The sequence below is a fragment of the Rattus rattus genome, chromosome 1, assembly GCF_011064425.1.
Source record: "Rattus rattus isolate New Zealand chromosome 1, Rrattus_CSIRO_v1, whole genome shotgun sequence".
Classification (NCBI taxonomy): domain Eukaryota; kingdom Metazoa; phylum Chordata; class Mammalia; order Rodentia; family Muridae; genus Rattus; species Rattus rattus.
In genome coordinates, this window is record NC_046154.1 from 159,466,156 (window position 1) to 159,492,851 (window position 26,696).

At 38.1% G+C, this 26,696-nt stretch overlaps 1 protein-coding gene across 1 annotated transcript; it reads left to right on the forward strand.

Annotated features, from left to right (window-relative positions):
• Positions 1 to 2,154: 2,154 nt before the first annotated feature.
• On the forward strand, positions 2,155 to 25,599 carry LOC116907190 (vomeronasal type-2 receptor 116-like). Its single transcript, XM_032910153.1, has 6 exons — positions 2,155 to 2,369; positions 8,990 to 9,290; positions 13,374 to 14,180; positions 14,604 to 14,831; positions 15,104 to 15,227; positions 24,627 to 25,599. Exons 1-6 carry the CDS (start codon positions 2,155 to 2,157, stop codon positions 25,529 to 25,531), a joined length of 2,580 nt encoding a protein of 859 aa, XP_032766044.1. The 3' UTR covers positions 25,532 to 25,599.
• Positions 25,600 to 26,696: the final 1,097 nt, after the last annotated feature.

Consider the following 26,696-nt stretch of genomic DNA (forward strand, 5'->3'; position numbering starts at 1 on the left):
TTCAGAAATTTCCTTGGTTTTTATCTCTGTTTTTTTTTTTTTACATTGGCTGTTTTCTCCTCAAGGGACTCCTTTTCTTCTGGGATGTTTTGCTTTTAGAAGCACTGTGGGCTTGAGGCTCATCCTCCTTCTTGGCCTTGTTGGATTTAGCAGAATACACATCAACTTCAGAAGGCCCTTCCTTTTTCACTGCTTTTGTTCTGGAGGAACAAGTCTTTTCCATTCCTTTTATTGCTTCTTCTGTCTTCGACTTTGGCTTCTCCTTTCTACTTTTCCTCCTGCTTGCGTTGGCAGCATCTCCTTGCTCTCCTCAGCCCTGTCTTCTCCCTACTTGGATGCACTGGGGAGTTTCCTGGTATTTTTCAGTGTGAGCTACTCAGGTCTGTCAATCCCTCAACTGTGTGAAAAGGAGAGAGAGCGACAGAGCAGCCTTCTACTTGTGATCCACTCTGCATCTCTCAATAATTTCTTCCCTTGGAAAGAGATGATGCTTACTTCTGCAATTTCTGTTAGAATTTCTACTACTCTGAAAACACGCCATGACAAAGGTAATATATTACTGCCTTGTCATGTACAATATTTTCTTGTGGCTGACTCAATGGTTGTGAGTTTCTGTCCAAATCATTATGGTGGGAAGTTAGGCAGCTTCTAGCCAGGCAGCGCAGTTGAGGCGCTGAGTGTTGTACATCATGCTCCAAAGGCAAACGGAAAACTCCTTCCAGGCAGATAGGAGGAGAATCTCCAAACACACGCATACAGTGGCACACGTATTCAAACAAGCACACACCTCCAATAGTGCCCCTCCATTTGCCACGCAAGTACAAACAAACACACGCAGTTTCCAAGCTCTTTGCTCTGTGTCCTCCCAGCTCCTTTTTTGGTCAGCATTTGTCTTGATCAAACAATGAACTTTCTGAACGTAAAGTGCTTTTTTCTATGGGCTCCTTAGCTTCCCAGAAATCAACCTTCTTTGTGACTGTGACAGGTGCTTAGGTGCAAACATTTGGGCAAGTATCTGTGAGTGAGTTTGAGATTTTTTTCTCTAAGGAATATAAGGCCCACCCTGCATGATTTTTGGAACATTTCCTCGGGGTGCATTTCCAGCTGCATCAAACTGTGAGAGCAACAAGATTCTCAACCATCCGCTGCCTGGGATTCCTGACCATAACACAGGGAAATCAGTTGCTTTTTCTGCTAATACCCTGCTTTTCCCACCATGAGATACTGTATCATCATTACATCTGAGCCAGGACAAACCATTCCTTAAGTTATTCATTATTTAAGTCCTCATTATTTTCTCACAGAAGGAGAAATGGAAGTCAGAGAATTCCCTATCAGCTCTAGAGTCATTCCATTAGTCATGTGTCCACTCTCCTTTCCAAGTCACAAAAGTATTACCAATGCCTGCCACACTTTTCAGGGAAAGCAAGTCTTTCAGACCACAGACTCTTCCAGTGATTTTTGTCCCCTCCCCCATCTCCTTCAACTGAATCTAAGGTAAATCAGCTCCGGGTCCTGACTAGAGCCTCAGTGGTGGAGGTGACCTGTGAATCTACATCTCTAGGTGGATTCCCCTACCAGACACTGTGCTAACTGGGTGTGATGGTCTCTGCACCTTTGGTTAAGCATCTTACAAGTTCTGATCCTCTATAATGGATGATGCCATCATAATGGGTCATTTGTTTGCGTAGGCCCTGTGTGGAATGGATATGTATGATTTTTTAACTTCATTAACCTCATTTCTAACTTTGGATCCCATGATGAAATTCACATATGAGATTTCAAATGGCTTTCTGACAGAGGCCTGGGACTAACTATCCCCAGAGCATCTATGCCATGAACATTAATGAAATAACTACCCTAAGGCAAGAATGGACGATCTTAAAAACATATTTTCCATCTCATGGTTCATATTTACTTCAAATGTAAAGCCCTTGGGCCAATTGTTTGCATTCCTCTAAGGACAGTTGGACAGAGTCAGAGAAAGTAGCTTGGGGAGTTTGTGGTCAGATTGAATGACAGGGATTCATGGCCAATTTGAGTTGCCTCTCCAGTGGGCAATGGTAATAAAAACCAGACACACACCTGTACATGACTAAATGATCAGAGTGTGTCCATGGGATTGCACATGTAACCTCTGTTCAGGCTTACTGAATGGCAGACATGGAAAAGGCATACACTTTGTTTGTTTTCTTCCTGCTGCTGAGGCTTTCTTTCATCTTGTGCAGTTTTCCAGAAGCCAGTTGCTTTTGGAGAATAAATCAAAATGAACATCTTGACAGCAACATGAGGAAGGACTGTGGTTTCATCCTTTTCACAATACCTGCTCATCTAGTGGAAGATCACTTCAGGGCGCTGCTGGATTTTCCGTGAGTGCTTCTGTTGTGTGTTCATGTTTCTGTTACTGAAATATAACTGGGAAGACAGGCATTAAGTGACTCTCCCCGTTTTGAACTCGTATCAATTTAGGAAACACTTGAAATTTAGTTTTTTCTTTTTTCCCTTCTAGAAGTGGATCAGTTTATTTTGTCTTTCTTTCTTATAGACTTTCATTTATAAAGATGGAATATAGGAGAGATAGCACTCCCTATCTTTCTTCTTCATAGATTCCTCCCTTTCTCAAGAGTTGCCATTGTATGCTTGGGACACAGTTATCTCACTTAGAAATACAATTCAAACCACTGGAATTAGTTTAGCATTAGAAGGCAAAATGTTCCTTCAACTGTCTAACATAAATATGAAATATACAAATCCTGAGAAAAGAGCCAATTTATACTTGTTTTCTTCCTTTGGATAGGTGAATTCATACATATTATGTATTTTTTCAGACAATTTGCATCCCAGGACATCTGCTATCTATGTTCTGTGGCTTTTTGAGATGAAATTTACTATAGTTATGAGAGGACTGTACACTGATATTTTTGTGGTTTTTGTTTTCATTTAATATTCCCTAGCCTGCAATATCACAACCACTCATTTGAAGAATGCTCTGTGTCAGGTTTTGTTGCATAGTCTACCTTTGAAAATTCAAATAATTATAGAGTTAATAGATTCTGGTGAAATACTTGTAGTTCTGATAAAACAGAAGATGTCAGTGAAAGAAATGATAGCTCTTTCAAGTATATTATATCAGAGATGTTACTATGGGTAGGTGCCAACATTTTAGAGTAAAATTGAATGTTATAAGTTGTGTTATCTTTTCACTACTGAATATTCTTACTGTATTATTTTAAAATACTTTCATGTTATTAATTCTCTTGATTATAATACATTTAATTTTCTTCTTTTGTTGACTTACATACTGTACATGCAAATTTTGTACATTTTGCAGTGTGTACATTTTGATTCTGGTGGCTCATACAAATATTTCTTATGTTAGGTCGGAAGTATCTACCCTTTATGTATTTAAGTCCTGTTCTCCATGCACAAAGGTGGATAATTTTGTTAAATATGCATATTCTGTGGGGTAATATCTGTTTACTAAAGGTACTATGGTGTAACTTATTTCTTTGAAAGAAATTTTTTGTTCCCCTCTAAATGTACCATGGGCAGTACATACAATATATACAGAGAAACAGCAGTTTTAAGACGTCTTGGTCAGCTAATAAATTACCCTATGAAGAAATAGAGAGGCAAAGGGAAATTGTGGTGAGGTAGAATTGAAAAATTTCATGGACAATGACTTTTCAAACAAAGTAAACAACATTTAAATGATAGGGAATGACAATTAAAATGTATATATTTAGATTGAATACTTTTTATTTGTGGTTATAGCTTTGGAAGCAAATATAGAACAGCTTTGATAATTTCCATGTTTCTGTTTATATATTCAATCTTAATTCCTTTCTGCATGGATACAGGACACATTTATTTTAAATATTCCTTTGAATCAGGTACAAACTATAACTGGTAGGCATTCTCTTTCAAAAATGGCAACTTAAATTTTGTAAAAGTATTTTTTCATCTCCTGTTATAATTGTTGTCTCAGAGGTTTAATGCCTCTGCTAACCTAGGGCTGGTCTTGGAAGATTCTAGACTATTTACATTCTAATCTCAGCCTCTGAGATTTGCTGCTCTGTAATGTTTTCATTTTCCTGAGGAGCTGCAAATTTCCATTTGTTCTCCTGGCCCTCTGGGCTTCTCAACTCTTCTTCCTCTACCCTCAGACCTGATTTTTCTCCTATTCCCATTTCTCCTTCCCTCTCCCATTCAGGTCTTTCCCTCCATCTGACTTATATGATTATTTGCTTCCCCTTTCTATGCGGGAATAAAGTGTCCTCCCTTGGGTCTTTCTTCTTGTTAAACTTCTTAGTATCTGTGGGTTATACCATGGGTATTCTGAACTTTTTGGCTAATAGTCACTTATCAGTGAGCATATAACATGCACGTCCTTTTGGTCCAGGATGATCTTTTCTAGTTCTTTAATTTGCCTGCAAAACTCATAATGTCCTCATTGTTTATAGTTGAATAGTATTCCATTGTGTAAATGTACCACATTTTCTGATTTCATTGTTCTGTTGAGGGAGATCTGTTGTATCCAGGTTCTGGCAATAATAATTAAGTCTGTTATTAACATAGTGGAGCATGTGTCCTTGTTACATGTTGGAACATTTTATAGGTATATGCTCTGTTATAGCTGTGTCTTCAGGTAGAACTATTTCCTATTTTCTGAGGAACCTCCAGACTGATTTTCAAAGTGGTTGTACCAGAATGCAATCCCACTAGGAATGGAGGAGTGTTCCTCTTTCTCCACATCTTGCCAGCATCTGCTGTTATCTGAGTTTTTGATCTTAGCCATTCTGATGGGTGTGAGGTGGAATCTCAGGGTCATTATGAGTTGCATTTCTCTGATTATTTAGGATGTTATACATTTATTTAGGTGCCTCTCAGCCATTCAAGATTCCTCAGTTGAGAATTCTTTGTTTAGCTCTGTACCCCATTTTTAATAAGGATGCTTGTTCTCTGTAGTCTAACTTTTTGAGTTCTTTGCATATTTTGGATATTCACCATTTTTAAAAACTTTTTATTATATATTTCTCTACTTACATTTCAAAGGTTATTCCCCTTCCTGGTTTCCTGTCCATAAGCCCCCATTCCTTTCTCTCCCCCTCCCCCATATGGGTATTCCCCCTGTACATCCTCCTTATTACCCTTCCCCATTATCCCCTGCACTGGGGGTCCACTGGTGCCCCAACAAGGCTATTCTCTGCTACATATGCAGTTGGAGCCCTAGGTCAGTCCATGTATAGTCTTTCGGTAGTGGTTTAGTCCCTGGAAGCTCTGGTTGGTTGGTATTGTTGTTTTTATGGGTTTGCAAGCTCCTTCAACTCTTTCAATACTTCCTCTAATTCCTTCCAAGGGGGTCCTATTCTGAATTCGGTGGTTTGCTGCTAGCATTGATCTCTGTATTGGACATGCTCTAGATATGTTTCTCAGGAGAGATATATTTCCAGTCCTTTTCTGCATGCAATTTTTTTTTTAGCTTCATCAATCTTATCTAGTATTGGTGGCTGTATATAGACAGGCCACATGTGTGTTAGGCTCTAAATGGTAATTTCTTGAGTTGCTGCTCTAAACTTTGCTTCCATATTCCCTCCTATGTATATTCCCCCCCCTTTAAGAAGGAGTGGAAGCATCTGAATGATATTAACCTTTTATGGGATTCAGGATTGTTAAAGATCTTTTCCTAATCTATAGGTTGCTGTTTTTGCCTTACTGTGTCCTTTGCCTTACAGAAGCTTTTCTATTTTATGGAGTCTCATTTGCCAATTTTGGATCTTAGAGCCTGAGCCATTAGTGTTCTGTTCAGGAAATTCCCCCCCCCACCCCGTGCCAATATGTTTGAGGCTTTCCCCCATTTTCTCTTTTATTAGATTCAGTATATCTGGTTTTATGTTGAAGTCCTTGATCCACTTGGATTTGAGCTTTGTACAAGAGGATAAAATGGATCAATTTGCATTGTTCTACATGCTGATCACTCATTGAACCAGCATCATTTGTTGAAAATGTCTTTTCTTCCCAATGGATGGTTTTGGCTTCTTTGTCAAAGATCAAGTATCCATAGGTGTGTAGGTTTATCTCTGGGTCCTCAATTCTATTCTATTGATCTATCGGTCTTTTTTCTGCATTAAAAAATCAGTAGTCTTTCTCTACACAAAGGATAAATTGGTTAAGAAGGAAAGTAGGGAGACAATGCCCTTTACAATAATCACAAATAATGTAAAATATTATTTGTATAAAATGTGTAATGAAACAAGTGAAAGATCTATATTAAAAGAATTTCAAGTTTCTGAAAAAAGAATTTGAAGAAGACCTCAGAAGATAGAAAGATTTCCATGCTCATGGATCAACAGAATTTACATAATAAAAATGACCATCTTACTAAAACCAATATATAGATTTAATGCAATTCCATCAAAGTTCCAACTCAATTCTTCACAGAGATAGAAAATTCAATTTTCAAATTTATCTGAAATAACAATAACCTAGGATGGTGAAAACAGTTTTCAACAATAAATGAACTTGTAGAGGCATCATCATTTCTGACTTCAAGATCTACTACAAGAGCAAGTGTGGTAATGTCCACTTATAAGTGAGAACATACCATAAATGTCTTTTGGGGTCTGGGTTACATCATTCAGGGTGATATTTTCTAGTTCTACCCATTTGTTTCTCTGCAAATTTCATTATACCCTTGTTTTTAATAGCTAAGTAGTATTACTTTGTGTAAATGAACCACATTTTCTTTATCCTTTTTTCATTTGAGGGACACCTGGATCATTTCCAGTTTCTGGCTTCCAGGTTTTTAAAAAAAAATCATTTAAATTTATTTAAATTTATTTATTTATTTATTTATTTATTTATTTATTTATTTATTTATACACTCAAGATTTTATTCCCCTCCTGGCCCACCTATCTTCTCCTCCTCCACCCCCACACTTTCCCCCTCTCCACAATGATTTCTTCACCTCACCCAGCCCATCAGACCTCTAAACTTCCTGGGGTCTCCATTCTCTTGAGGATTAGGTGCATCTTTTCTGACTGACCCGGGAGTCCTCTGCTGTATATGTGTTGGAGGCTTCATCTTAGCTGGTGCATGCTGCCGGTTTCGTAATCCAATGTATTAGAGATACCAGGGGTCCAGGTTAATTGAGACTGCTGATCCTTCTACAGAGTTGCCCTCTTCCTTAGCTTCCTCGAACTTTTGCCTAATTTTCTCTCTCTCTCTCTCTCTCTCTCTCTCTCTCTCTCTCTCTCTTTATTAACTTGAGTATTTCTTATTTACATTTCGAGTGTTATTCCCTTTCCCGGTTTCCAGGCCAACATCCCCCTAATCCCTCCCCCTCCCCTTCTTTATGGGTGTTCCCCTCCCCATCCTCCCCCATTGCGGACCCTCCCCCCAACAATCTAGTTCACTGGGGGTTCAGTCTTGGGTTCAGCAGCTTCTGTTCATGGGTTGGGTACACATATCTGCATCTGATTCTTTAAGCTGCTTGTTGGATCTTTTGGAGAGTAGTCATGGTAGTCCATTTTTGTGAATGCCCCATAGCTTCAGTAATGGTGTCAGATCTTGAGGCCTCCTTTTGAGTTGGATCCTACTTTGGGCTTCTTGCTGGACCTTCTTTTCCTCAGGCTCTTCTCCATTTCCATCCCAGCATTTCTTTCAGACAGGAATAATCATGGGTCAGAGCTTTGGCTGTGGGATAACAAATCTGTACCTTACTTGGTGCCATGTCTTTCTGCCGGAGGTGGATTCAATTAGTTCTGTCTCCCTACTGTAGGGTCTTTCATCTAGGGTATCCCCCACTTTGAGTTCTGAGAGTCTCTCACTTTACAGGTCTATGGCACATTCTAGAGTGTCTTCGCAACCTCCTTCCTCTCAAAGTTGCCTGTTTCTATCCTTTCTGTTGCTTCTCAGGGCTTCAGTCCTTTTCTCCCCTCCCAATACAAGATCATGTTCCCTTCTCGCCCACCCCTATTCTTTTTCCCTGGTTTCCAGTTTTTTTTTTCTTCACACACAGCGGTGTAAATGCCCCCATGAATCTTTTAAAAATTAAACTTAAGATGTGCACATGGCTTAAAAATATACCTATGGCTAACAGAGAAACTGTTTTCACCAAATTATTCACAATTATTCATTCAACATACTAACCTTTATGGAGTAATTTGAGGCCCAAAAAGCTTTATTTTGCCAGGAGCAAAGGTAGTTCTCATATTCTTATTTTGATCACAAAGTAGTAGACAGAATATTGTACTTAAGCTCAGAAAATAAATGAATGGATAGAAGTTAAAGAATTTAACAGCAATCAAAATAATAAAGAGAAAGTTCTTTGAAAATATCAACCATAAAAATCATCATTTTGATTAAACATTAAAATTAAGTGAAATAAAAAGAAAACATTCAATCAATAATATGAAAGCAAGAAAGAAAAGGGTGAATGTAAGAGCAAGAGATACCCTTTAAAGCAAAGACTAATGAAATATAGAAAACAACACAAACATCTAAAAATATGCTGTACAATAGATTACAGATTGTGAAAAATGATAAATCTCTTGATTTATATGACATTCAAGTGTTGAACTAAGATGATATAATTTATTTAAACACTTATAACAAGAATTGATATAGAAGCAGTAATAAAAATACTCTCATTTTTGTTATTTCTCTAATGAAGACATGAGGCAATTAACTGTATGTTAAGAGGATACTTCTGATTCATAAATGGAATTAGGTCAGTTGACAACATTCCTGTGTGACTAGGAGGGGAAAAGTTATTATGAACTTTCACAATGAAACAGTTCTGAATGGTTCCCGTTTATCAACTATTAGTTCCTAAAAGCATATTGTATATTAATTTACCCTTAAAGGAGATTCTGTCAACACGGAAAATTAGGGGATAAATATCATTAGTACATAACACTCATTGTATTCAATTTGAAGATTATTATGTTTGGAGCCACATCAGTAATTACTGTGTCTTGTTTTCAGTTTGCCAGTGAACACATACCCATATGTTCTGGTAATGCTTTTTGCCATAGAAGAGATCAACAAGAACCCTAATCTTTTACCTAACTCTACCTTGGGATTTACCTTTCTTGGTGACCAGTGTGATATTACATCAACAAATCTCAATAACCTAAACATGCTCTCAAAGTCTGGTGAGATGAATCCTAATTATATCTGTGAGTATAGTTTCTGTGATGTAGCACTTACAGGACCAACATGGACAGTTTCTGCCCGAGTGGGAACACTCCTGCAGCTCTTCAAAATTCCACAGGTGATGTTAAGTGTAATGGGTAGAATTTAAAACACATGTTCTTTCTTTGTTTCTTTGTTTCTTTCTTATTCTTCCTTCCTTCATTCTTTACTTGTTGATATTTTATTTATTTGTTTACATCACAAATGCTGATACTTCACTGAGTCCCTTGCCCTCCTTTTCCCCTTCTCTGAGAGGGTGGGAACCCCTTGGGTATCTCCCCACCCTGCCATATCAAGTCTCTGTCAGATTAGGTGCTTCCTCTCCCACTGAGGCCAGATAGAGGATCCAAGAATACTGAGCTGCCTTTCTGTTTTATATACATACATACATACATACATACATACATACACACACACACACACACACACACACACACACACACACACACATATATATATATATATATATATATATATATATATATATATATATATATATATAGTGGTAGGCCTCATTCCAAGCAGTGTAGGTTTTTGGTTGGTGACTCAGATTCTGAGAATTGCCAGGGATTTAGATTTGTAGACCCTTTTGGTCTTCCTGCAAACTTTCCATCTTGTACTGGGCCTTCAGTGCATCCCCCAACACTTCCATGTGTGTCCCCTATCTTCTGTCTAATATTTGGCTGTGGGTAAATGCTTGTTTCCATCCACTGTTAGGTAGAACAACTCAGAGGATAGCTATGCTAGATTATTGTCTGCAAGCATAACAAAGCATAATTAATAATGTCTGGGATTAATGCTTGCCCATGGGATGGGTTTCAAGTTGGGCTGTTTATTGATTGGTCTTTCCCTCAGCCTCTGTTCCATCCCTGCATTTCTTTTAGATAGGATAAATTTTAGTTTGAAAGTTTAGTGAGTGGGTTGGTGTCCTTATCCTTCCACTGGTGGGTCTTGCATGGCTAAAGGAGTTGCCCTCTACAGATTCCATGCATCTCCTTTTAGACATCTCAGCTAAGGTCAGCCACATTGACTTCTGGTAGCCTTCGCTATCCCAGGTCTCTGGGATTTCCTAGAGATTGGCCAAAGCAGCTAAAGATTTCCATTCCTTCCCCTGGTCCACTGGACCTTTCTCCTGTCTCTTTCTGCACCGGATACATTTTCTTGGAAAACTTTTTTCCAGCACTTTCCACTACTCTGAGGTACTGTCTGTCTTTGTTGCTGAGCTGTGTGTTTCTTGTATGCAGCAGAATGATGGATCCTGTTCACGTATTCAGTCTGTTAGTTTGTGTTGCTTTTTAATTGTGGAATTGAGTTTATTGATGTTGAGAGATATTAATGATCAATGATTGCTAGTTCCTGTCATTTTTGTTGTTGTTTGATGTGGTATTGTGTGTGTGTGTGTGTGTGTGTGTGTGTATGTGCACGCGCGCGCGTGTGATTCTCTTCTATTGTTTTTGTTATGAGATGATGCAATTCTTGTGTTTTCTTGGGTGTAGTTACCTTCCCCTTTTTTTGAATTTTCATTCTTATATTCTCTATAGGGCTGGATTCATAGAAAGATATTGTTTAAATTTTGTTTTTTTCATGGAATATATAGTTTTCTTCCCATCTATAGTGATTGAGAGTTTGAGGAAGTATCATAGCCTGGTCTGGAAATTGTGTTCTCTTATAGTCTGTATATCTGTTTAGGATCTTTGGCATTTTAGAGTCTCTGTTTAGAAGTCTGGTGCAATTCTGACAGATCTGCTTTTATATGTTCCTTAGCCTTTTTCTCTTATAGCTTTTAATATTCTTTATTTTTTCATTATATTTAGTATTTTGACTTATATGTGGCATGAGAATTTTCTTTTCTTGTCCAACTATCTGGTGTTCTGTTGGCTTTTTAAAAAAATGTATGTGACTATCTCTTTAGGTTAGGGAAGGTTTCCTTTATGATTTTGTCAAAGATGTTTTCTGGCCCTTTGCCCTGGAAGTTTTCACTCTCTTCTATTCTTACTATTCTTAGGGTTTAGTCTTTCCATTGTGTCCCAAATTTTCTGGATGTTTTGAATTAGAAAAATTACACTTGGCAGTTTTTTTGAGCAATGTATCAATTTCTTCTATGGTATCTTCTATACTATAAGAGATTCTCCCTTTCTTCTCTTGTATTCTGTTGGTAATGCTTAGGTCTGTAGTTCTTGCTCTTTTTTTTTTTAGGTTTTACATCTTCAGGGCTCCCCCATTTGTCTTTTTTTATTGCTTCCATTTCCAATTTTAGGTCTTGGGCTGTTTTATTAATCCCCTTTACCTGTTTACATTTTCCTGCATTTCTTTGAGAGATGTATTTGTTTGCTCTTTAATGGCTTCTATATGTTTGATTGTGTTTTTAATGGGAATTATTTTCTCCTCTTTAAGGCTTCTATCACATTCATGAGATGGTAGTTAAGGCTACTGTCTTGCTTTTCATTTGTGTTGTGATATCTAAGGCTTGCTGGAGTAGGAGAGATGGGTTCTGATGTTACCATATTGCTTTGGCTTCTGTTGATTATATTCTTGACTTGCTTTTCACCATCTAGTTGTCTCTGGTGTTAGCATGAGTGTCCTACATTGAAACAGGACTCCTTCCAGGCAGGTGGGGCTGTATGTCTTGTGTTTGAGAAGACTTCCTGAGAGCCAGGAAGAGCTGTGGACTGGGAAGTGGTGTGATGATCTGTGAATGCTGTGTGCCATGTTAGAACCAGAGTCTTGGGAGATAGGCAGGGCTATAGGGTATGGCATGATGTGCTGCCCCCTGACCATTGCTGCTACAGGTTTGGACTGGAAGGAAGATGGAACTCTGGCTGCTAGGCTTGGTTCCCTGCAGGGGTGGAATAGTGCCTGGGCCTCATCTCTGGGTGTCTGGTTAGAGCTTACCACTTAAGAGGCTGATACAACTGTGGGTTGGTGTGCTGTGTGATGCTTTGTATTTCTCTGGTTTGGGCTCAGTCCAGAAGCATTCAGAGCTCAGGATATGCTGATTGTAGATATTTCAAGAATCCTGAGATAGTGTCTTTGCAGATTTGCATAACCATAATGGTTTACAAAGCAGAGAAAAACCCATCTTTGCCTTAACCGACTAGTCCTGGGTTTTTTGTTTTTGTTTTTGTTTTGGAGACTTTTAATGACTGCTTCTACTTCTTTAGCAGTTAAGAGACTGTTTCAATGATTTATCTGATCCCAATTTAACTTTGGTACCTGGTATCTGTCTATCATTTAAAATGTAAATAAAATGAAAAAGAAAACTCTTCTCATGTAATATTAATGCTTTAAATTTGAAAGAAAAATGCTAAATTTAGAAATAAGAATTTTATGTGAATGCTTCACTCCTTCTTTAAAACGGGAACAAGAATACCCTTGCCAGGGAAGAGAGAGGCAAAGTTTAAAACAGAGACTGAAGGAACACCCATTCAGAGCCTGCCCCACATGTGGCCCATACATATACAGCCACCCAATTAGACAAGATGGATGAAGCAAAGAAGTGCAGACCGACAGGAGCCGGATGTAGATCGCTCCTGAGAGACACAGCCAGAATACAGCAAATACAGAGGCGAATGCCAGCAGCAAACCACTGAACTGAGAATAGGACCCCCATTGAAGGAATCAGAGAAAGAACTGGAAGAGCTTGAAGGGGCTCGAGACCCCATATGTACAACAATGCCAAGCAACCAGAGCTTCCAGGATCTAAGCCACTACCTAAAGACTATACATGGACTGACCCTGGACTCTGACCTCATAGGTAGCAATGAATATCCTAGTAAGAGCACCAGTGGAAGGGGAAGCCCTGGGTCCTGCTAAGACTGAACCCCCAGTGAACTAGACTGTCGGGGGGAGGGCGGCAATGGGGGGAGGGTTGGGAGGGGAACACCCATAAGGAAGGGGAGGGGTAGGGGGATGTTTGCCCAGAAACCGGGAAAGGGAATAACACTCGAAATGTATATAAGAAATACTCAAGTTAATAAAAAAAAATAAGAATTTTATAGACTATGGAGAAAGGTCAGTAGTTTTCCAACTTACTGAAAGGAAAACATTATTTCAATGTGGTAAACACATAGTCCTTTCTCCTATTTGCACATGAGGGCTTTAAATTTCAGATCTTAAAGTTAACTTCTTGCCAGTGTCATTTCTCATGTTACTTCTGGTGTTCTGTTTTATTTAGGTTACGTATGGACCATTTCATGATAGTCTGAGTGACCATGATCTGTTTCCTCATCTATATCAGATCGCCCCAAAGGACACTAGCCTCGTTCTTGCCATGGTTTCCTTGATGATTCATTTCCTCTGGAAATGGGTGGGACTGGTTATCTTAGATGATGATCAGGGTGTTCAGTTTCTCTCAGATATGAAAGAAGAAATGAAGATAAATGAAATTTGTTTAGCTTTTGTGAATATGATCCCAGCAAACATGCAGTTATACATAGAAAGGGCTGAGATTTATTACTTTCAAATAATGACATCATCAGCAAATGTTGTCATCATTTATGGTAATGTGAACTCTACTCTAGAAGTGAGCTTTAGAAGATGGGAAATGTTAGGCATATGGAGATTGTGGATCACTACCTCACAATGGGATGTCATCTCAAGGTCAAGAGACTTCACCATTGACTCTTTCCATGGGACTTTGTCTTTGTCCCACCATTATCGGGAGATTTCTACTTTTAAGCATTTTATTCAGAAAACAAACTTTTCTGCTTACCCAGAAGCTGTTTCTCTGATGAGATTGGGATGGATCTATTTTAACTGTTCAGTGTCTGTATCTGAATGCAAAACACTGAATCATTGCTTATCTAATACTATATTGGAATTATTACCATGGCACAGTTTTGACATGGCCATGAATGATGAGCGTTACAACATATATAATGCTGTTTATGCTGTGGCCCATGCCTTTCACAATATGCATCTCCAACAAGTAGATATAAAAGTATTGGAAAGTTGGGAAGGGCTAATACCTAGATGCATGCAGGTAAATATGATCTAGGTTGTTTCAAGTTGACATTTAAAATAAACATATTCCACCTCAATTAGTATCTAAATTGGATACCAACATCTTAGTTACAAACTGGACGAGGATGAATCCCAGTATTGGAAAGGAAAAAAATATCCGTTAATATTGTTAAACATATATATATATATATATATATATATATATTTATGGCTAATGAGCAAAGCCAAAAGACCATAAGGTTTATGTTAAGTGAGAGACTCAATACACATAAATTAAACACATACATACACACACACACACACAATGTTATTTTAACTTGTTTGTTAATTACTTTGCATTAAAGAATTTTGAATGAGAGATTAAAGAGTAAAAAAATGTCCTCCACAAAACATTTTTCCTTAAAGTGTTAGTATAATTAATAATAAGGTTATGCATTTTTAGGTAAATGACTTTCTGAAGAATATAAGACTTATTAATCCTATAGGAGACCCAGTGAATATTAATCAAGGAAGAAATTTAGATGCAATGTATGACATTCTCAACGTTTTGAATTTTCCACAAGGTTATGTACTAAAGGTGAAAGTAGGACAGTTTTCTCCTTATTTTTCACATGATGAACAACTCTTCTTATCTGAAGACATGATAGAGTGGGCCACAGGAAGTAGACAGGTAGGTTGCCTCAAATTTTAATTTTAGTCAAACTTCTAAGCAGCACTTTTTGGTTGTAGTTATTTCCTTTTCCATTTTTGAGGATTATATATTTTCTTGAATTAATTTACATATTCATGCTATTACGTAGCAGAATCCATGTTTACATATTGGTAACATTGCATTTTATTTAAAGTATACTGAAAATAAGTTCATTTATATGTCAATATTTTGAAAAATACCAGATATGGAAGGAGAAAATGATATCTGTTATTTACACATATTTTTCTCAGTTTTCCACTTCTGTGTGCAGTATGCCTTGCCATCCTGGTTTCAAGAAATCCCATCAGGAAGGAAAAGCAGACTGCTGTTTTGATTGTTCCCGATGTCCTGCCAATGAGATTTCCAACACCACAGGTCATTGCATGGTTTGGGGGGAAATTCTTCAGACTGACTATCTTGTTCCACATGCATTATGTATATGAAAAATCCTGAAAGGAACTTTAAAGATAAAATCTCCTTTTATTTTAATTAATTTATATGATAAGTAGTATTGCCCCTAGATAAAACACTCACACTATTGCTTCAGTCACATTTCTTGACTATTACTAGACCCATTTAAGGGTGTATTTTTTCAGAGAAATAGGCTTGAGAGATAAATATTATGGTAAGTATTACTTTTCTCAGAAATTTCACATATTTTATTACTTGTTATTGTTTCTACCAATATGTAGATCAAACTGAAAATACAAATCATTCGTAGCCATATCATACTAATTCCCAGATAGGTTACTGAAAATGATCTGCTGCTCAAAGATTCTATGTTCAGTTTAAGAAATATGCATTCTTTTGGAGGTCAATTATCCTGTCAAGCATAAAATCAATGGATATGCTATATTTTATGTTGTCATCTTGTTCACAGGTCAGTGATGAAAGTAACACATGGAAATAAAATTTGTGATTAAGGCATAAAACTGACATGAATATAAGCAAATCAGCTATGAGATGACATAAATAGTTGTGGTTACATGCTTGTGAGGCAAGGGTCAGTTTTTAAATTAATAATATTGTTTATATATTAGGTGATTGAAGTAATTTTTAATAGTATAATTATAAAAAATTAACTATTAGAAAATATTATGACTAGATATATATTAAAAATTAATGTAGTTTAAAGTCAAAGTTAAATCCAGATGTAGAGATATCACGTGGAAAAAAGATGATCTATTTTTTTTTGTAAAGGTTTTAAGATTGGTTTATATAGTAGAAAATAATTTTTATATTTTCAGTACTATTTATATAAATTCCCTTTATACTTTGATCCTGCTTTTTTTTATTAGATATATTTCTTTTTTCCCATCTTTATTAGATTGGTTATTTCTTATTTACATTTCAAATGTTTTTCCCTTTCTTGGTTTCCAGGCCAACATTCCCCCTAACCCATCTCCCTCCCTTCTATATGGGTGTTCCCCTCCCCACCCTCCCCCTATGACTGCCCTCCCTCCAAGAATCCTGTTCACAGGGGTCCAGCCTTGACAGGACAAAGGGCTTTCCCTTCCACTGCTGCCCTTACTAGGTTATTCATTGCTACCTATGCAGTTGGAGCCCAGGGTCAGTCCATGTATAGTGTTGGGCAGTGGCTTAGTGCCTGGAAGCTCTGTTTGGTTGGCATTGCTGTTCATATGGGGTCTCAAGCCCCTTCAGCTCTTTCACACCTTTCTCTGATTCTTTCAATAGGGGTCCCATTCTAGATGGGCTTTGCTGCTGTTATTCGCCTATGTATTTACATATTCTGGCTGTGTCTCTCAGGCTAGATATACATATGCTTCCTGTCAGCCTGCACTTCTTTGCTTCATCCATCTTATCTAACTCGGTGGCTGTATATGTATAAGCAACACGTGTGCAGGCTCTGAATCAGCATTCCTTCAGCCACTGTTCTAAACTTTGCCTCCCTATCCCCGCCCAAGGGTATTCTTTTTCCTCTTTTAAAGGAGTGAAGCATCTGCATTTAGGCCAGCCATCTTGAGTTTCATGTGTTCTGTGCATCTATGGTATTCAAGCATTTGGGCTAATAATCACTTTTTTATCCACTTATCAATGAGTGCATATCATGCGTGTTTTTCTGTGGTTGGTTTACCTCACCCAGGATGATATTTTACAGTTCCATCCATTTGCCTATGAATTTCATAAAGTCATTGTTTTTGATAGCTGAGTAATATTCCATTTTGTAGATGTACCACATTTTCTGTATCCATTCCTCTGTTGATGGGCATCTGAGTTCTTTCCAGCTTCTGGCTATTATAAATAAGACTTCTATGAACATAGTGGAGCATGTGTCTTTGTTATATGTTGGAGCATCTTTTGCGTATATGCCCAAGATAGGTATAGCTGGGTCCTCAGGTAGTGCAATGTCCAATTTTCTGAGAAACCTTCAAACTGATTTCCAGAATGGTTGTTCCAGTCTGCAATCCCATCAACAATGGAGGAGTGTTCCTCTTTCTCCATATCCTCGCCAGCATCTGCTGTCGCTGGAGTTTTTGATCTTAGACATTCTGACTGATATGTGGTGGAATTTCAGAGTTGTTTTGATTTGCATTTCTCTTATGACTAAAGGTGTTGAACATTTCTTTAGATACTTCTCAGCCATTCAACATACCTCAGTTGGGAATTCTTTGTTTAGCTCTGAACCCCATTTTTTAATATGGTTATATGTCTCTCTGAAGTCTAAATTAGTGAGTTCTTTGTATATTTTGGATATAATCCCTCTATAAGTTGTGGGCTTGGTAAAGATCTTGCCCAATCTGTTGGTTGCAATTTGGTCCTAACAACAGTGTCCTTTGCCTTACAGAAGCTCGCAGTTTTATGAGATCCCATTGCTCAATTCTTGATCTTAGAGCATTATTCATTGGTGTTTTGTTCAGAAAATTTTCTCTAGTGCCCATGCGTTCGAGATTCTTCCCCACTTTTTCTTATATTAGTTTGAGTGTATCTGGTTTGATGTGGAGGTCCTTAATCTAATTGGACTTAAGCTTTGTACAGGATAAGAATGGTTTGATCTGCATTCTTCTACATGCTGACCTCCGGTTGAACCAGCACCATTTGCTGAAAATTCTATCTTTTCTTCATTGTATGGTTTTGGCTCCTTTGTCAAAAATCAAGTGACCATAGGTGTGTGGGTTCATTTCCTTATGTTCAATTATATTCCACTGGTCTATCTGCTTGTCTCTGTACCAATAGTATACAGTTTTTTTTTCACTATTGCTCTGTAATACTGCTTGAGATCAGGGATAGTGATTCCCCCAGAAGTCTTCTAATTGTTGATGATAGTTTTAGCTATCCTGGGCTTTTTGTTATTCCAGATGTATCTGCAAATTGTTCTATGTATCCCTAAGAAGAATTGGATTGGAATTTTGATGTTGAGTGCATTAAATCTCTAGATCACTTTTGATCAAATGGGCATTTTTACTATATTAATCCTGCCAATCCATGAGCATGGGAGATCCTTCCATCTTCTGAGATCTTCTTTGATTTCTTTTTTCAGAGGCTTAAAGTTCTTATAAAACAGATATTTCACTTGCTTGGTAAAGTCACCCCAATGTATTTTATATTATTTGGGACTATTATGAAGGGTGTCATTTCCCTAATTTCTTCCTCAGCTTGGTTCTCTTTTGTGTAGAGGAAGGCTACTGATTTATTTGAGTTAATTTTATGCCCCGCTACTTTGCTGAAGGTGTTTATCAGGTTTAGTAGTTCTCTGGTGGAACTGTTGGCATCACTTAAGTATACTATCATATCATCTGCAAATTGTCATATTTTGACTTCTTCCTTTCTAATCTGTATCCCTTTGATCTCCTTTGTTGTCTGATTGCTCTGGCTAGGACTCTGAGAACTATATTGAATAAGTAGGGAGAGAGTGGGCAGCTTTGTCTAGTCCCTGATTTTAGTGGGATTGCTTCAAGTTTCTCTCCATTTTGTTTAATGTTAGCTACTGGTTTGCTGTATATGGCTTGTACTATGTTCAGGTATTGGCCTTGAATTCCTATTCTTCCCAGGACGTTTATCATGAAGGGGTAATAAATTTTGCCAAATGATTTCTCAGCATCTAATGAAATGATCAAGTGGTTTTTATCTTTCAGTTTGTTTATATAATGGATTATGTTGATGGTTTTCCATATATTAAACCATCCCTGCATGCCTGGGATGAAGCCTACTTGGTCATAATGGATGATTGTTTTGATATGTTCTTAGGTTCAGTTTGCAAGAATTTTATTGAGTATTTTGCGTCGACATTCATAAGGGAAATTGGTCTGAAGTTCTCTTTCTTTGTTGGGTCTTTGTGTGGTTTAGGTATAAGAGTAATTGTGGCTTCATAGAAGGAGTTCGATAACTCTCGTTCTGTTTCAATTTTGTGGAATAGTTTGGATAGTATTGGTATGAGGTCTTCTATGAAGGTCTGATAGATTTCTGCACTGAACACATCTGGACTTGGGCTCTTTTTGGTTCGGAGACTTTTAATGACTGCTTCTATTTCTTTAGGAGTTTTGGGGTTGTTTCAATGGTTTATCTGTTCCAGATTTAACTTCGGTACTTGGTATCTGTCTAGGAAATTGTCCATTTCCTCCAGATTTTCATGTTTTGTTGAATATAGGCTTTTGTTGTAGGACCTGATGATTTTTTGAATTTCCTCTGACTCTGTTGTTTTGTCTCCCTTTTCATTTCTGATTTTGTTAATTTGGACACACTCTCTGAGCACTCTGATTAGTTTGGCTAAGGGTTTATCTATCTTGTTGATTTTCTCAAAGAACCAACTTTTGGTTCTGTTGATTCTTTGTATAGTCCTTTTTCTTTCTTCTTGGTTTATTTCAGCTCTGAGTTTCATTATTTCTACTGCCTTCTACTCCTCTTGGTCATGTTTGCTTCTTTTTGTTCTAGAGCTTTTAGGTGTGCTGTCAAGCTGCTGATATATACTGTCTCCTGTTTCCTTCTGCAGGCACTCAGAGCCTTGAGTTTTCTTAACACAACATTCATTGTGTCCCATAAGTTTGGGTATTTTTTACCTTCATTTTCATTAAATTCTAAGAAGACTTTACTTTCTTCATTTCTTCATTTCTTCCTTGACCAGGTTATCTTTGAGTAGAACATTGTTCAACTTCCATGTATATGTAGGTGTTCTTCCCTTATTGTTATTGAAGAGCAGCTTTATCCCGCTGTGGTCTGAGAGGACACAGATTATTTCTTTCTTTCTGTATCTGCTGAGGCCTGTTTTGTGACCATTCATATGGTCAATCTTGGAGAAAGTACCACTAGGTGGTGAGAAAAATGTATATCCTTTTGTTTTAGGGTTGAAAGTTCTATAAATATCTCTTAAGTTCATTTGATTCTTAACTTCTCTTATTCTATGTCTCTGTTTAATTTGTTTCCATGATCTCTCCATTGATGAGAGTGGGTGTTGAAATCTCCTATTATTATTGTGTGATGTGCAATGTGTGCTTTGAGCTTTAGTAAGGTTTCTTTTATGTATGTAGGCACCCTTGTATTTGGAGCATAAATATTAAGAATTGAGAACTCATCTTGGTGGATTTTTCCTTTGATGAATATGAAGTGTCCTTCCTTATCTTTTTTGATGACTTTTGGTTGAAAATCAATTTTATTCGATATGAGAATGACTACTCCAGCTTGCTTTTTCAGAACATTTGCTTGGAAAGTTGTTTTCCAGCCTTTTACTCTGAGGTAGTGTCTGTCTTTTTTTCTGAGGTGTATTTCCTGTAGGCAGCAAATTCTGGGTCCTCATTACATATCTGTTTTTTTAATCTGTGTCATTTTATTGGGGAATTGAGTCCATTGATGTTGAGAGATATTAAGGAATAGTTATTGTTCCTTCCTGTTATCTTTGTATTTGGATGTGAGATCATGTTTGTGTGCTTGTCTTCTCTTTGTTTTGTTGCAAAACGATTGTTTTCTTGCTCTTTCTAGGGTGTAGCTTGCCTCCTTTTATTGGGCTTCATCATTTATTTACCTTTGTAGGGCTGGATTTGTAGAAAGATATTGTGTAAATTTGGTTTTGTCATGGAATATCTTGGTTTCTCCATCTATGTTAATTGAGAGTTTTGGTGGATACAGTAACCTGGGCTGGCATTTTTATTCTCTTAGGTTCTGTATGACGTCTGTCCAGGATCTTCCAGCTCTCATAGTCTCTGGTGAGAAGTCTGTGTGGAACTTCCAGGGACTAATCCACTACCCAAAGACTATACATGGACTTACCCTGAACTCTCACCTCATAGGTAGCAATGAATAGCGTAGTAAGAGCACCAGTGGAAGGGGAAGCCTTTGGTCCTGCTAAGACTGAACCCCCAGTGAATGTGATTGTTGAAGGGAGGTCGGTAATGTGGGGAGGATGGGGAGGAGAACACCCATATAGAAGGGGAGGTGGAAGGGTTAGGGGGATGTTGGCCCGGAAACCGGGAAAGGGAATAACATTTGAAATGTAAATAAGAAATACTCAAGTCAATAATAATAAAAAAAAAAAAGAAAAAAAAAGAGAAGTCTGGTGTGATTCTGATAGGTTTGCCTTTATATGTTGCTCAACCTTTTTTCCTTGATGCTTTTAGTATTCTTTCTTTGTTTTGTCCATTTCGTGTCTTGACTATTATGTCACAGGAAGTTTGTTTTTTGGTCCAATGTATTTGGAGTTCTGTAGGCTTCTTGTATGTTTTTGTTCATCTCTTTCTTTAGGTTAGGGAAGTTTTCTTCTTTGATTTTGTTGAAGATATTTACTGGTCCTTTGAGTTGGGTATCCTCACTCTCTTCTATACCTATCATACTTAAGTTTGATCTTCTCATTGTGTCCAGGATTTTCTGTATGTTTTGGACCAGTAGCTTTTCCTGTTTTACATTATCTTTGACACTTGTGTCGATGATTTCTATGGGCTCTTCTGCTCCTGAGATTCTCTCTTCTATCTCTTGTATTCTGTTGGTGATGCTTGTATCTATTGCTCTTTGTCTCTTCCTTTGGTTTTCTATATCCAGGTTTGTCTCCCTTTGTGTTTCATTTGTTGTTTCTATATCCATTTTCAATTCCTTCACCTGTTTGATTGTGTTGTCCTTTAATTCTTTCATGGATTTTTGTGTTTTCTCTCTTAGAGCTTCTACTTGTTTACTTGTGTTTTCATGCATTTCTAAAGGGAGTTCTTTACATCTTTCTTAACGTCCTCCATCATCATGATCAAATGTGATTTTAAATCTAGATCTTGCTTTTCTGGTGTGTTTGGGTATTCAATGTTTTCTTTGGTGGGGGATTTGGGCTCTGATGATGACATGTAGTCTTTGTTTCTGTTGCTTGGGTTCCTGCGCTTGCCTCCTGTTATCAGATTGTCTATTTTGTTACCTTGTACTGCTATTTCTGACTTTGGCTTGACCGTTCTTTAGGCTTGTGTGTCAGGAGTGCTGTAGACCTGTTTTCCTGTTTTCTTTCAGGACCAGAGTTTTCTGCTTTTGGGCATGTAGTCTTTCCTGTCCACTGGCTTTCAGCTGTTTCTGTGGGCATTTGTCCTGTGTCTACCTGGCAGGTCACTTGGAGTAGAAAAGTTGGTCTTATATCTGGTCTCGGGCTTGAATTTGCTTCTCAGGGCTTGTTTTCAACTCTCTGTGAGGGCAGCAAGCAGAAGGGCCTACCCCTACTTCTGGGTCCCTGTGCTCAGGGTGCCCTGATGGCATTAGGTGCTTTCCTCTAGAGTCAGAAATGTGGGCAGAGATTAGTCTCCTCTGGTTTTCCAGATGTGTCTGTCCCTCTGAAGTTCTAACTCTCCCTCATGTGGGATTTGGGTGCAGGGAACTGTTTGACCAGGTCCATTCAGATCTGGGCGCAGTCTGGACTCCAAGGCTCCTACAGCTTGACTGCCCCTATCTTCCTGTTCCCAAAGGCCCTATACAATTTCCTCTTGGGCCAGGGATGTGGGTAAAGGTGGACAGAAGTGACGGTCTCTCCTGCCCTGCAGTCTCAGGACTGCCCACATGTCTGGGCGATGAGCTCTCCCACGGGTCTTGGGAGCAGGGAGCTGTGGGCCGGGATCAGAGAGTTTTGGGGTCAGCTAGAAACTGGAAGTATCCAGTCCCAGAGGAGTTTTGCCTTTGTGTGTCCTGAGTCCAACAGACAGGTCACTTGGAGCAGAAAAGTTGGTCTTACCTCTGGTCTCGGGTCTGAAGTCACTCCTCGGTTCTTGGTTTCAGCTCTCCATGAGGGCAGCAACCCGATATATTTTTTTTACTTACATTTCGAATGCTATTCCCTTTCCCAGTTTCCTGTCCATAAGCCCCCATCCCATATCACTCCCCCATACGGGTATTCCCCCCGTCCACCCCCTTACTATCCTCCATATTCCCCTGCACTGGGTGTCCAACCTTGACATGACTAAGGGGAACTTCCACAGGTGCCCCAAGAGGCTATTCTCTGTTATATATGCTGTTGGAGCCTTGGGTCAGTCATGCATAGTCTTTCCATAGTAGTGTAATCCCTGGAAGCTCCGGTTGGTTGGCATTTTTGTAAAGATAATCAATATTAATGAGCTGTTGTGAAGTGGTTAGCATATAATGCCAGAAGAATAATTCTGAGTAATAAGAATAATTCTGAATAATAAGAGCTAAGGATAATACAGCATATGAAAGATGTCATATAATTTTTATGATTATGATACTATCCCATAAATATACAGCTAATGTTAATTAATTATCAACTCACTATTGACTACATATAAAATTATTGGATAGAACTTTTTCATATTTTTATTTACTTTTAATATTCTATAGGAGTTCTAAAATAAGACTTCTGATATGTATAAGATGTTAATTATGATATGCCTAAACATAAATGCAATGCATATGCTTATGATTTTAATCAATATTATTGAGTAAATGAGAGACTATGTGAAAAAATATATTTCTCAGTGGAAAGCATCAATATTGGAAATATATAATTCTTCAATTTAATGTAACATGTGTGAATTACAATAAAAGTAACAAAACATATCAAAGTGGAATATAAAACTCCTAGGTGGGAAAATTATTCCCATTTCTCTTACTATGTGTCATCTCAATTTGGTAGAATTTAGAAAATTATTTCTTTTATATTGTTTTTCCATAAAGTTCTTCTTTCCTTTGTATGTTAATACAAATCAACTTTTATAATTGTAGAACAGAAAGATATGTAAATGCCATGCCTCCCTAAAATGAATATGTGTAAACAAAACCCAAAGTGGTGGAAATGCGAAGTATCTCTTTGTAAGGCAATAATTTCACACTATCTCAACTTTGAGCAATATAATCTTTATCCCTGATAAACAGAACTTTAAAGGGAGAGATTCCTATGTCCCTATGACCATATGTAAGCAGACCCATAGGTTACTAATTCAGACAGTTTAGCTAACATAAATCCAACTTTCTCTGAGAACCCACCTGGCACATTCTCATGATCACTATGTGTAAAATTGAGACAACTACAAGTGGCCAAGTCTTAGCTATGTTCTCATACAACACCAAATTACTAAGACACAATATATTTTTTCTTACTCTCAAGATAATAAAAAAATCTCGTAAATATGCAAGGTAAATAAAATTTTTATTTATAACACAAACACCAAAGGTTTTCTTTTACCACATATATAAAAGATACTGTAAAATAAGAAATGCTGCTTTAGAGCTATGGTTATTTAGAGCAACAAAGAAGGAAGGTTGTGCTAAGGTTCTTCAAAATCTTTGGCTGAGATATCCTATGAATTAGAGACAATGTAGAGCTATGCTGGTGATTCTTTGCTTTGCCAATAGACTCAGAGGAGTGTGTGAAGTGTCCAGAAGATTGGTATGCCAACACAGGGCAAACCCACTGCCTGCCAAAAGCTGTGACATTTCTGGCTTACGAAGATCCTTTGGGGATGGCTCTTGTCTGCCTGGCCCTGTGCTTCTTTGTACTTACTGCTCTTGTCCTTGGGGTCTTTCTGAAGCACAGAGAAACCCCCATTGTGAAGGCTAATAACCGTACTCTCAGCTACATCCTGCTGACGGCCCTTCTATTTTGCTTTCTCTGCTCCTTGCTCTTTGTTGGAAATCCAAATACTACGACATGTATCCTACAGCAGACTACATTTGGGATTCTGTTCACTGTGTCCGTGTCCACAGTCTTGGCCAAAACTCTTACTGTGGTTCTGGCCTTCAGGATCACTGTTCCAGGCAGAAGAATGAGGGGATTGCTGGTATCAAGGATACCTAAATACATCATTCCCGTCTGTACAGTTGTCCAAATAACTCTCTACGGAATATGGCTATGGACATCACCTCCCTTTGTTGACATCGATACACACTCTGAACATGGTTGCATCACCATCACATGCAGCAAAGGCTCAGTTACGGCATTCTATTGTGTTCTTGGATACCTAGGATCTCTGGCCCTAGTGAGCTTCACAGTGGCTTTCTTGGCCAGGAATTTACCTGACACATTCAATGAAGCCAAGTTCCTGACATTCAGCATGCTGGTGTTCTGCAGTGTCTGGGTCACCTTCCTTCCTGTCTACCATAGCTCCAAGGGAAAAGTCATGGTAGCAGTTGAAGTGTTTTCTATTCTGGCCTCCAGTATGGGCCTGCTAGGGTGTATCTTTATCCCGAAATGCTACATTATTTTGTTAAGACCAGACAGAAACTCAATTCAAAAGTTCCGAGACAAAACACACAGTTGAATCAATGAATATTTCTTAAATTTTAAATCATGTGTGAAGTTATTGCATAGCTTGAAGAAAACTGTTTTATTACACACCTCAGATATTAGATTTAACAGGTTATTGGTATGCATACAAGTTAATCGTATTCTTTAATTATATTTGCTTTAATTATTTTTATTAATCATTTTACTCATTGACATTTCATATGATATCCCACTTCCTGGTGACCCCTCCACAAACATTTCATCCCATTCCTTCTGTCTCCCTTCCCCTTTGCCTCTATAAGGGTGCTCATCTAATCACTTACCCACAGTAAGGTAGTGGCTTAGTCCCTGGAAGCTCTGGTTGCTTGGCATTGTTGTTCATATGGGGTTACGAGCACCTTCAAGCTCTTCCAGTCCTTTCTCTGATTCCTTCAACGGGGGTCTCTTTCTCAGTTCAGTGTTTTCCTGCTGGCATTCGCCTATGTATTTGCTATGTTATGGGTCTGTCTCTCAGGAGAGATCTACATCCAGATCCTGTCGGCCTGCACATCTTTTCTTAATCCATCTTGTCTAATTGGGTGGCTTTATATGTATGGGCCTCATGTCGGGCAGGCTCTGAATGGGTGTTCCTTCTGCATCTCTTCTAAACTTTGCCTCCCTATTCCCTGCCAAGGGTATTCTTGTTAAAGAAGGAGTGAAACATTCACATTTTGGTCATCCTTCTTGAGTTTCATGTGTTCTGTGCATCTAGGGTAATTCAAGCATTTGGGCTAATAGCCAATTATCAATGAGTGCATACCATGTGTTTCTTTCTGAGATTGGGTTACCTCACTCAGGATGATATTTTCCAGTTCCATCCATTTACCTATGAATTTCATAAAGTCATTGTTTTTGATAGCTGAGTAGTATTCCATTGTATAGATGTACCACATTTTCTGTATCCATTCCTCTGTTGAAGGTCATCTGGGTTCTTTCCAGCTTCTGGCTATTATAAATAAGGCTGCTATGAACATAGTGGAGCACATGTCTTTGTTACATGTTGGGGCATCTTGTGGGTATATGCCCAATAGAGGTATAGCTGGATCCTCAGGTAGTTCAATGTCCAATAATCTGAGGAACCTCCAGATTGAGTTCCAGAATTGTTGAACCAGTCTGCAATCTCACCAACAATGGAGGAGTGTTCCTCTTTCTCCACCTCC

Excerpts from the sequence above, each read along its gene's own strand:
- LOC116907190 (XM_032910153.1), top strand. The coding sequence starts at position 2,155 with ATGGCAGACATGGAAAAGGCATACACTTTGTTTGTTTTCTTCCTGCTG. Across the intron at positions 14,181-14,603 it reads TAATACCTAGATGCATGCAG|GTAAATGACTTTCTGAAGAA; the intron begins GTAAATATGATC and ends ATGCATTTTTAG. Across the intron at positions 15,228-24,626 it reads TGAGATTTCCAACACCACAG|ACTCAGAGGAGTGTGTGAAG; the intron begins GTCATTGCATGG and ends CTTTGCCAATAG.